Genomic DNA, 12,456 nt, shown 5'->3' on the forward strand with positions numbered 1-12,456 from the left:
ACTGGCAAAATTCATATAATTGAAGGAAGGATGAAAGGGAAAATGTACTGAAACATTCTTGATAAAAATCTGCTGCCATCTTCCAGGATGATGAAGATGAAACAAGGGTGGACATTCCAACGAGACAATGATCCCAAACACACAGCCAAGGAAACTCTCAATTGGTTAGCATATGCGACCAAAATGGTCGCAATTTCGAGCCTTGATACAGGAGGCGTCTTGAAGCTGTCATCACCAACAAAGGCTTTTGTACGAAGTATTAAATACATTTCAGTATGCGTGTTCAATACTTTTTCCCTGGGTCATTCCATTTTATTACACAGAACTTAATTTCTGAACTTATTTGTTTTGTTTTCTTTGTATATATGGATTACTTTGGGTTTACTGACATCTGGTGAAAATTTCATGTCAACAGCACCTTTAGAAATATATTTACTGAGAAAAATGGTGACATGTTCAATACTTATTTTACCCACTGAATGTGTAAATATATATACACACACACACACACACACACATTTGTTTTTGTGAATTGTGGGGACTCTCCATAGGTGTAATGGTTTTTATACTGTACAAACTGTATGTGCTATTGCCCTACACCAACCCTACACCTAACCCTACTCCTCACAGGAAACTTTGTGCATTTTTACTTTCTCAAAAAAACTCACTCTGTATGATTTATAAGCGTTTTGAAAAATGGGGACATGGGGTAATGTCCTCATAAGTCACCTTCTCCTTGTAATACCTATGTCATTATACAAATTTGTGTCCTCATATGTCACAAAAACACGCACACACACAATTTAATAGAAACATTACACTGAATTGGAACCAGAATTATTAAATTTCATTTTGGTCTGTTCCTTATGCAAAGTGATATGGCTAATGACTATGAACAACTTTTATGCTGTTTATTCTTCTTTTTCAAGGATGAGGGTGAATACATTTCGGTGTAACTTTAATATTTGGTGAACTATTCCTTAAACTCCAATTGTCGAGATTGTGTTTTGTTTTACTGATAAACATTAAAGATGAATAAATGACTGAGTCTTTTATAGTAAGTATTTACTAAGTATTTTTAGATGGACTATCCCTTTAGAATACTACATAGAACACACAATCATTGTTCCATGTGCAGGAATGTCATCCTAAGTTTATGCAACCTTCCTCAAAACACAGGACGCCTCGTACTCACCCTCAGTGGCCATCTTGCAGAGCAGTTGGTCGGCCAGCTCTTGCGGGAAGACCAGCGGCTCACGGAAGGAGAGCGAGCCGTCATCACGCATCTCACAGAAGAGCTCCAGCCTGGAGCTCACCAGAGTCATGCACAGATCGGTCAGAGACGGCGGGGAAGCCTCGTCCTACAACAACAACAACATCATCAAATCAGACACACCCTCATGACCTCAACCCTCATACGTCTTTCTTTTCCTAGGTTTGGGAAGTTTTCTTTCATTACACTGCCTAGGAAATGAATCCTTTGATGTATTATATTGTAAGTAATGACTAAGGGGAAGCGGTGGTTTTATTTTCACTGGCAGCTGAGTGCAAAACCAGTCTCTTAACTGGATAATAGACCTTTTTATATCAACTAGTCCAGGGGTTTTCAAACTGGGGTCCGGGGACCCACAGAGGACCACAAGGAAGTGCTATGGACGGGAGTATGTGGAAAAGATTAGTGAAAAACTGTAAAATTAAAAATAAATAACTACGGAGCCCTGCATGTATATATAATGGTTATGATTTAAGAATTAGTTCCCACAACTTATTAATTTGTCCCTTCATTTTAGTTTAATCCTGACCACATTGTACTAATTCGTTCCCTCATTTTAATTCAGTCAAAACCACGGGTAACAAATTAGTACAACATAGCCATGATTTACTAAAATGAAAGAACAAATTCTTAATTTGTGGCCATGATTATACTAACATGAGGGAATGGAATAAAAAGGGAACAAATTCTTTAATTCAGTATTAAAAATACAGTATGTAAGTATTTCGTAATGCTATTCTTATTTTGCAAATGTAGTTTTTGGCTAATAATAATATCATTTATAGTTATTATATTTGAGACAGCAAGAGAAATTTCTTTATAAGTTACATATTACTTATTAATAATGTATATTTAGTATTTTAAGTACATTTTATATCCATAAATGCTATTTTATATTTTTCGGAGATCTGACAATAAGCATATTTGGTCGTGAACAATATTAAGTAATGTAATATAGCATAGAGAATAGCATACTACTTTTAATATATCTGACACATAAAGATGATCATTTTCCGTGGCCATGATCAAGATATTTCGCACACGTCATCCCAGGACGCCATAAATAACATAAGAATAATAATAAATTCAATAAATAAAAGTTATATTTAAACAAATACAATTATTTTAATTAAAATAAGTAAACCAAATTTTGATTTAAATAATAAATGTAACAGTATAATATTACAGCAAGTTGGCAAAAAAACAAAAACAATGTAACTTCGTTACTAAAAGTTTTCCAAATATTTCAAATTGGTATAGTACACATTACTGTATTGTACATATTGGCAGCAACATATTTTCATTTTCATACGTATTAGGATAGGGGTCCCGCGCATGAAGATTTTCATGTTTTGTGGGCCGTGAGATCGGAAAAAATACTGAAACCCCTTCATTTAGTCTACAAATTGACCGCTGGAGAAAGTGTTGGTGTTTTGCTCAAGGAACAAAATGGTGCTTTAAAGGGGTCATATGATGCGATTTCATTTTTTCCTTTCTCTTTAGAGTGTTACAAGAAGGGTTTGAGCCTATAACCTGGTAGCTACAACCTTGTGATCAGCACAATAAAGAACTGAGAAAACATCGTAGAAGAATCTCCTAGACAGTCAGTCATTCCGAATGCAGCACAATTTATGACCACCAACATGTTACTACAAACCTCAGAGTTGATTTACAGTACTTTAACATCTGAGGAATGACATGAATCATCTGGCGAACTACAGTAGTGTGACATCGAAAGCCTTACCATGGTCTCGAAGAGATGGATCATAACGGCCTCGAAACGAAAGAAACGCTCGTATTCTGCGGATAATGGCAGGTGGGTTGAGGTGTACGTTAGATCAAATACAATCCGATTTAAATGCTCTTAGCTTCTCAGCCCGTTAGCCGTCAAACATCGGTCTTCAAGCATTTGCAGATCCTACTTGTCGGTGTTTAAAAGAACACGGGCCGCTATAAATCCACTGTAACCTCTGTTCGTCGTCTGCATTGTCGTTTAGAGGATTTCTTCTGCCGGACAGTTCGTACGTGCTCCTGTCATTACGTGCTGTCAGGCATTTTGACGGGTTTTTATATCTGGAGGAAACGGCAACGACGCCTTGACAAGTAAGCGTCACGCGGGAAACCTCATCAGAGGGGGCGGGCCTTCGGAAGAGCAGCTTCTGTATTATGACAACAATAATACACTTCTGTTTCCTAAATTTAGGATGAATTTTTGTAAGTACATTTTATATCCATAAATGTTATTTTATACTTTATACAGTTCTAAAAATCTAAACATACACACATTTACGTAAATGTGAATAACTAATTTTAATATTTCTGACGTATAAAAATGATGATTTTCTGAATTCAGCCAAAGTAAGAAAATTGGGCAAGACCTACGAAAGATAAACTTTATATATGTATTACAGTGCATTAGTACGAAAATATAAAAACGGTTAGAGTAAATATATAACAGTATTTGTAAATAATGTATGTAAGATGAAAGATGATACTAACAATACACTTAGAAATAAGTCAGGCACATATTTTTTTGACCACAAAGACCATAAGGTTTTGGTCATTTTATGGTTTCCTACGTTTAAGGTGCAAATTTTGTAGTTTTAGAAATATTTCTATTCAAGTTTTAAGTTGTTCTATTTATAAGGTTTCGATTTCTAAGTTTTATTTACATTTCTATATATTTTCTATAACTCGGTATCGCAAAATACAGTATGTAAAGGTTTTATTTTATGCTATTTACATTGTAAATGTAGTATTGTTTGGTTAAAATAATTGAGTCTTAGATCATTTGTGATCTTTTGATATTTAAGACAGCAAGATTCAGGAAGAAATAGACATTTCATTATAAATGGCATTTTATTTATTCATATTTAAATGTATTATTTTGTATACATAAATGCTATTTTATGCTTTATGGAAATCTAAAATGCGGTTGTGAACTATACTATAAAATACCACTTTTATTTTTTTTAATTCATGCCAAACAACAAGAAAAAATCCATTTGTGGATGAATTGTGTATGATTAACAAAGTTAAAGCCTACAGAATTGTGATAAATACAAATAATATCAAAAGAATTTATACATATTCTGACAATTCTTTTTTTTCAGAGAGAAAGGTACATAACTCGATCCAAAAAGCTTTAACACAAATTCATTCACAAAAAAAGATGTACAATCGTAGCCTACTTTTAATATTTCCGCCAAATAAAAATGATTTTGCAAGACAGTACAGTGGGCGGGGCCTACGGAAGCCCGTTGGTGACTATGAGCGAAGCAGGAAGCGATCTCCGGCTTCTGCGCGTCTGTAGCGTAAGCACGTTGTTCTGTAACTGTTTCATAATTGTGAATATTTGATAACACATGTCTAAATTTAGCTAAAACGAATCTTTATGTTTTGGACGGATGCGTTTATTATTCATTATCAAAAATCAATTTTCCTGCAAGTTCTTGCACAACTAATCAGTGACCAAGGTCAAGATTTGTGGACGCGAGACCTTCAGCCGGTGTATGCAAGTGATCGGGAATCAGTTACCACATGGCCGGGTTGATTAACTTTGAGGACGAACAGGAGGTGAAGCAGTTTCTGGAGAATTTAGGAGTGGAGTACAGTTATCAGTGTTACCGGGAGAAGGATCCTGAAGGTCGGTTGAGCGCTGTCCCTCTCGCGCGGGTGCTGAACAGCTTCGTGATCTCGGTCATCTGTGTTTCTTGTGTTTGTTAGGCTGTCAGAGGTTGGCAGATTATTTGGAGGGTGTGAAGAAGAACTATGAGTCCACAGCCCAGGTTCTCAAGCACAACTGCGAGGTGAATGGCCATGGAGAGAGCTGTTATAAGCTCGGCGCCTACCATGTCACCGGCAAAGGTAAAGCCAGCGTTTGTTACTAGAATTTAGGATCATGCAGATCTTAAAGGGGTCATATGATGCGATTTACATTTTTCCTTTCTCTTTGGAGTGTTACAAGCTCTTGGTGCATAAAGAAGATCTGTAAAGTTGCAAAGACTAAAGTCTCAAATCCAAAGAGATATTCTTTATAAAAGTTAAGAGTCAGCCACACCCTCCTAAAACGGCTCGTTCTAACACGCCCCCACATACCTACGTCACGATGTGGGAAGATTTGCGCGGCCCAAATGTTCACGCAAAGAAAGAAGGCATAACTTTTATTGTCGCTGTAGTATTGTTGTTGCCACCGCCGCCATGTTGTGGAGATGCTGTGTGTTTCGTTGTGAAATATTGTAAGGGGTGTAACATTTCCGTCACACACTTGAGGTATTCGGCCAATACCAACGCACTGGATAGCTGGCCAATCACAGCACACCTCGCTTTTCAGAACGATGAGCTTTGTAAAAATCGACGCGTTTCAGAAAGGCGGGGCATAGAGGAGAAACAATAATGTACAGTATGTGGAAAATAATGTGTTTTTTGAACCTTAAACCGCATTAAACACATTTCATTACACCAAATACACAAAATAATGTTCTTTTTAGCAACATCATATGACCCCTTTAAAAGCTTGTTTCCAGTGTCAAAATTATAGTTTAATTTTTATCATTCTAAATGCATAATTGTGTCATTACTAATATAATTCATATTGGACTGCATATGGATTGGATGGATTGATATGCAGGCACTTAATAAACATACAAGTGTATTAATATCTTTAAAGTTTGTTTCTTCACTGCCAAAAAAAAAGAAATCATATTATATTATTTACATTTTGTTATTATTTTGGCTTAGTCCTAATGGGATGAAATAACTTTCTATTTCTTAGTTCTTATTTCTTAGAATTTGTTTGACAAACATAGGATTTAGTCCAAAATCTAGACATTAAATTATTATTAGTTTATGATTTTTAACAAAGCAATTCTGTAGTAAATTACTATGATTTTAACTTACCTATATATGATTTTGTAATTTATGTTTTAATTTTCATATCTATAAATCCTAGTTACATTTTGGAATTTTTTAAATATTTATTTTTATTTTTATTTATGTATTTATCTGTTCACTATAGTAGACATGCTGTAAAATGTAAATAAAATCGAAAAGTCACAGAAAGCACACAAAACAATAAATAATAACAATAAAATATATGTATATCTATATGTATGTACAGTGGGGAAAATAATTATTTGATCCCCTACTGATTTTGTAAGTTTGCCCACTTACAAAGAAATGAAGGGTCTATCATTTTTATGGTAGGTTTATTTTAACGGTAAAATCAACAGGGGATCAAATAATTATTTTCCCCACTGTATATGTATAATATAAAATACATACATTTAATATTATATATATTATTATATGTATTGTATTTTTATGAAATGTTGTTATAAGTGATATACTAAAATAAAAGAAAAAAATATGTATGCAATGAAAAAAAAAAAATCATTTGCTACAGAAATATTTTTATAAGAAGAAATAAAAAAATAGATATTTTAATAATAATTAACATTCCAAAATTAAAGTCAATATATATTATAGCTGAATTTTAGAGTATTTATATTCCAAATATATATTAATAAATATTTGTAAATGTATTATATGTTATAAATATATTGTAAATATGAAGAGTTCATTTGCAAAAACAGATAACTCCGTTTTTAACAATTTTCAAAAATCGTGTTTTTTCATTGTGCATTCCAATTAATCTCAATCAAACTGCAGTTGGGTTATTTTGATCAGGTAACAAATAACAAAAAACAAATACTAGCTAACTAACACAATAAAAACATGATGATATAATAAAAAACATGATTTTTGAAAAATTTAAAATACGGAGTTATCTGTTTTTGCAAATAAACTCTTCATATATTGTATTTCAACAACTGACTGCTTCTTTTGACATTAGGTGGTGTGACGGAGTGTTTAAAGACGGCATACTCCTGTTTTATGAAGGCATGTAACAGCAAAGGGAAGAAGTCAGTGGATGCTTGTCACAACATAGCTCTGCTTGCCCATGACGGGCGAGCCATGGAGGGGGGAGTAGATGCGAAGGTGGCTCAGCAGTACTACGAGAAGGCTTGTGAGGGAGGCTTCGCCCCCAGCTGTTTCAACCTGAGCGCTCTTTTAATCCAGGGATCTCCAGGGCTGGACAAAAACATGGCGCTGGCTCTAAAGTACGCCCTGCGAGCCTGCGAGCTGGGACACGTATGGGGCTGCGCCAATGCCAGTCGCATGTACAAACTGGGTGATGGGACAGATAAGGATGATCAGAAAGCAGAGGAGCTGAAGAACAAGGCCAGAGAACTCCACGGACAGCAGAAAGAACGCCAACTAAAATTTGGGGAGTGAGATATCATGCCATAACAGTTCACTTTTCCCCAAACTCCTGTTTTGATATCACTGCTATAAACACAGCATAAATTGTTTTAATAAATGTGTTCTATGACACTTTTTTGTTATAACTGGGATGATTTATGTCTGAGAGTGATGGTGTTAATATAAGCCATCTACAGAAACGGTTATAGATAACTTAGACTGTGAGAGTTAGCATAGACTTATTATTAAAGTTTAATTAAATGAATATTCTCTAGTGGTCTGAATTAGGATCGAATCCTTGTAACTCTAGATTTCATTTATTTTTCCAGGTGCTGTGCGTAAAACGACCACTAGATGGAAGCATACTCAAGTTAAATTGAATCCGCACACACACACATTTGAGGTTTTCTGGCGAACTGCTTCTTATTACTATGGTCAACAGATTGCAGTGAACATTTATTTATTCATTGAGACAGACTTTAATATTTTGATGTTTCAAAATGTCCACTTCGTTCACTTAGGTTTGCTAAACGTAAATTACATACTGTATATAAAATGGCTTTGAATTCTTGAAACATTTCACTTTTTCATTTTTAGTTTTCCCCTCATTGCCCCTGTTTACCACTAACATAGATAGATAGATAGATAGATTTTTAATATGATTTTCAGATGTCCCATGTCTATAACGCCAGATGGTCTGATGGTGACCTCTATGATCCCAGTGTGAAGAGGTCAGTAGCTGCTATTAGTGTTGGGAAACAAGAATTTTCCATTTAAATACCGGAACCAAATGATTGTCATGATGCTCAGCTCTGTTAACTGTTCTTGAACCCACATTCTAACGCCAGTCTAAACAGAACACCATTTATCATTGTTAACTGCATATTTTAAAAACCACTTCTCGAACGAATAATAACCCTTATGAGCCGGTACTTTCAAATTAACCAGCAACCAGTGTAATCTGATTCACAAACAAATGACTCTTAGGAACCGGTTCTTTTCAGTGAATCAAAATCACAACGCGGCCACTGTAGTCTGATTTCTGAACGAATGACTCTTATAAACGGTCCTTATAGTGAATCAAAAACACACAGCGAGTCTAGTTCCCAAACGAATGATTCTTATGAACCCGTTTTTTTTAGTGAATCAACAATTTTTTTCAGTAGCCTAAACAGTACAAACATTAAAACATTAAGGCAGTGAATTATGAACATAGAAGCAAAACATAAGAAAAATATACAACAAGATTATACACAGACACAGGCGTATTGCCAGGGTAACAAAAAACAACAATGTTGTAATACATTTATAACTTAAGTGAATCAACAACATAGGCTAATGCGCGACCCGCGTAGTCTGATTTTCGAGCAAATGACTCTTATGAGCCGTTTTTTCCCAGTGAATCAAAAGCATACAAAGTGCAATCAGTGTAGTCTGCTTCCCAAACGAATAACCCAGTTCATTCATCTAAGTGAATCAGAAACATACAGCGTGACCTGACTTCAGAACGAGTTTAGTGAAACAAACTTTTAACTAAAGACTCACTTACTAAACCGCAATTTATTATTTTCGTCATGTCCGACTCGACATGAACCCGAATGGTTTGTCACACATGAGTTTGAATCAGTGGTAGTATTGTATAAAATGAACGAACTGAATTAATGTTAGGCTACTACATTTTTGTTCAATATTTTTATTACATTTATCAGTGAACACATTATTGCTGTTGAGGTCTGAAATCTAAATAAAAGCATTTGGCAACAAACTCCTGAGGGCAGAATATACAATAAAATTGCATCAAAATTTCCCCAAAATTTCTTCCTTAAAAGTACTAAAAGATGATTCCCAGAAGTAATACATGATGCTCAGGCATTCTTCACCTCCAATGTCACTGCAGCAGCAGCAGACTGAAACCACGCCCTTTCTCAGCATCAGATTAAGCTAATAGCCACGCCCACATTCGCTCTCCTCCAATAACATTGCAGCAGGATCAGACTGAGCACGTAGCCTCGCCCCCTGTCGAATCAACGGACACACACTAGGCTCACTCACGGACACTTGCCGCTCCTGCTGGAACATCACAGGCGCTCGGCTGTTGTTGTTTTATGTTGTTTATATTAGTTTGCTGGACCGTCGCGTGCTGCACGGAGTAACGGTCGCAGCATCCCCGCGCGCGCAGGAGTTGAGCACGGATCGTGAAGCGGTGAGTTTGACGCTGTTTAACGTAACATTAGTTGCTTGTGATGCGCAGTGTGCTGTTATGAGCGAGATGTTAGCTAACAGGCTACAGCAGCAGCAGCAGCAGCAGCACGCCTATGATGAGATTAATAGCGACTAGAGCCGCTCTGACCGGCGACATGCTGTTAACGGACTGAAGATGCGACAGGTTAGGGGGGAATTCATGTGCATGTGTGTGTCATGCGCTGGCTGCGTGTAGTTGGACGACTTTTGCGTGATCAACGCGCGGTTCTGATGATAATAAACTAGGCTTTTGCGGCTGGCGTGTACGTGTGTGTGTGTATTAATCTGCAGGATTAAGTTTATTCTCGTGGTTGATGCAAGTGGATCAATGCAGGATAACGGCTGTTTGTCTGGAGGGGTTTCATGTGCCCCCCACCCCAGTTTGAATCGGGGTGTGTCTCTCACACACACACACACACACACACACACGCACGCAAACGGAGGTTAATTTGACACTTCTGAACAACCTAATTTCTTTCAAAATTTACCATATTTTCTGCCAAAATACAATAGTTACCAAATTTACTACTGTAGAAGTGGCATTGGTCACTGCTGTCATCACAAAAAAGATATTAAACAAAATTCTGGCACAGTTTGAAAGAGTTCCCATATTAATGTCTTATGATTTTACAGTAGGATAACAGTACATATTGTGTTTTGGTTGTTAACTATGTTATCATAGGCAATTTTAATGGAATATATGTTTAAAAAAACAGTTCTTGTGTGTTTTTACACATCTCAAAACAAACCGAAAGTGATTTTTTGTGTGAATCAAGATCAAATCAGTTATTATTGAACATTTTAAGCTGTATTTATATCTTGACCTTTATTATTATTTTTATTATTCGATTCCGATTCACTAGCTAGATTCAATTCGTTTGGCTATTAGTCTGGTACAGTATGTGACTTTTTTCTAAAAGAAAACAAACGCTCAAATAATGCTCAGGGAACCCTGTGTGTTGGTATGTTACTGTAATATTAAAGGCTAAATTTAACAAAAGAGTCAAAACTATTTAATATAATTGCTGTTTGTTTTAGATGTAATAATTAACACTCAAAAACTGAGTTGTTTACAAACATTAAATGGACAGAATTTGAAAGTGTTTGATACTTTTTCATATGAAAAGTAACAAGGGCTTATTGTAATTATTGAATGGGAGGCACACTCCAAATAATGGTTGATGAAGTTTTGTTCAGGCATCAACAGAAAACATCAAAATGGAGATTGAATTGAGTCATCTATATTGTCAATTATAAATGTGTTCCAAAATCATCAATTATGATGCCCAATATGCCAGTATGCAAGCAGACTATGGTCTGAGCCACAATGAATGTTTATACTGACCGTGAAAGTTGCTGGTCAATAGCACTGAATCCATTCAGAGTCTTTCTGCAGTAAACTCAAGTAAACTAGAAGACATTAATTATTTCTGCCTCAGCACTTATTGATCATATATGGAAATGGGACAGCCTTTCAGGATCCTTCTGTCTGAATAGAGCAAAGTTATGTGATGAAATCACCCTAAATCAAAGTCATGTTTAGTAGCCTGATACTGTAATGTTCAAAAGAGGAAACTAGGAGGATTCATATCATATCATAATCTGAGGATTATGATATGATATGCTCATGATATGTTGGGTTATGACTAACTACGACTCATAATCAAATGTGTCAGTACAGGTTGGTTCATGATGCATTTTGAACCTTGAATTGTTCTCTCTGAAGAACAGAATGAACTTCTGTTTATGGTTGAGGTTCTTCATGCATATTGTAAAATAATTGACAGATGTTTTCTCTGTTAAAACACTATGATACTGTCAAAAATGGCACATTTCGGGTACGTTTACATGAAAACAGTGTACTAAAAATGGTATTTTTGAAAAGTTTCGTGTACAGATGACAACGATCACACGGATCTGCTAAAATGACTAAAAACGCTGTATTGTGCATGCCAGACCAGTAAAGTTTGCGTTTTCAGGCCCCCAAAATGCCATCGTTGTGTAAATGAAAGGCCAAAACGTATAAAAAGTTGTCTGTTTATAGCCTAGTTGAAAACAATAGCAAATCATAGTGCAGTTTTATGTTGCATTCTCAGCGTTGCCACTAGGGGCGCTGTCACAATTATTAGTGTTAAATTCTTCTTTTACTGTCAGTTTTTTCATTATGGTGGAGCAATAATTCGAGAGTATCACGGCGCATTTGCGTGCTTTCCATTGAACATAAACAAGGCGCAGCGCATGTGTGTTCTACATCAGCAGCACCACTCGCATGCGTTGTTTACATTCAGAGGAAAGCATGCACATGCGTCATGATACCAGAGATTGTCTTACTACTGGGAGATGAGAGGGTCTGTATTACTTGCTATTGGAGAAAGCGTAACTGTCAACTTGGATCATGTGTGCCTTTATAACCAATCACATTTGAGTTTTTTTTGCGCCCAAAAAGTATTCTCGTAGCTTCATAAAATTACTATTGAACAACTGATGCCACATGGAACATTTTGTCGATGTTCTTGGTAGGGCTGTGACGGTGGCAGATTTTTACCACTGCGGTGGTAATGGACCAGCTACCACCGGTGGCGCAGTGTTGAGATATAGATATATCCCTTTAGCATTCCTGTAAAATTTGCCTAAAACGCCTAAAAAAGGCATACCCAAAGTAAATTGCATGCTGTTCT

At 36.0% G+C, this 12,456-nt stretch overlaps 3 protein-coding genes across 7 annotated transcripts in view; 2 read left to right on the forward strand and 1 right to left on the reverse strand.

Annotated features, from left to right (window-relative positions):
• LOC107712854 (protein zyg-11 homolog) overlaps positions 1–3,361 on the reverse strand; it is a 19,535-nt gene extending 16,174 nt beyond the window's left edge. Inside the window, exons 1-2 of the mRNA XM_016518217.1 lie at positions 3,018–3,361; positions 1,196–1,361 (exon numbers count right to left, since the gene is read on the reverse strand). Coding sequence (XP_016373703.1) covers positions 1,196–1,361; positions 3,018–3,041 — 190 coding nt within the window. The 5' untranslated portion in view covers positions 3,042–3,361. The remainder of the gene's footprint in view (positions 1–1,195; positions 1,362–3,017) is intronic.
• Positions 1–7,658, forward strand: part of LOC107712855 (cytochrome c oxidase assembly factor 7) — a 17,417-nt gene extending 9,759 nt beyond the window's left edge. The window contains exons 1-4 of one of the 3 annotated variants that reach the window (XM_016518219.1): positions 4,513–4,587; positions 4,723–4,919; positions 5,000–5,140; positions 7,128–7,658. In XM_016518219.1, the coding sequence (XP_016373705.1) occupies positions 4,814–4,919; positions 5,000–5,140; positions 7,128–7,570 (690 nt within the window). In that variant the 5' untranslated portion in view covers positions 4,513–4,587; positions 4,723–4,813 and the 3' untranslated portion in view covers positions 7,571–7,658. Of the gene's footprint in view, positions 1–4,512; positions 4,920–4,999; positions 5,141–7,127 lie in introns of those variants that run through there. The other 2 variants (XM_016518218.1, XM_016518220.1) reach the window with 2 other exon arrangements.
• A 1,903-nt stretch (positions 7,659–9,561) lies between these two features.
• The window catches only part of LOC107712857 (ras-specific guanine nucleotide-releasing factor RalGPS2-like), a 136,054-nt gene continuing 133,159 nt past the window's right edge, over positions 9,562–12,456 (forward strand). For all 3 annotated transcript variants that reach the window (XM_016518222.1, XM_016518224.1, XM_016518223.1), the window contains exon 1: positions 9,562–9,740. The gene's annotated coding sequence lies outside the window, so the exon portion shown is untranslated. The remainder of the gene's footprint in view (positions 9,741–12,456) is intronic.

The sequence above is a fragment of the Sinocyclocheilus rhinocerous genome, unplaced genomic scaffold, assembly GCF_001515625.1.
Source record: "Sinocyclocheilus rhinocerous isolate Xijiao unplaced genomic scaffold, SAMN03320098_v1.1 scaffold478, whole genome shotgun sequence".
NCBI lineage: Eukaryota > Metazoa > Chordata > Actinopteri > Cypriniformes > Cyprinidae > Sinocyclocheilus > Sinocyclocheilus rhinocerous.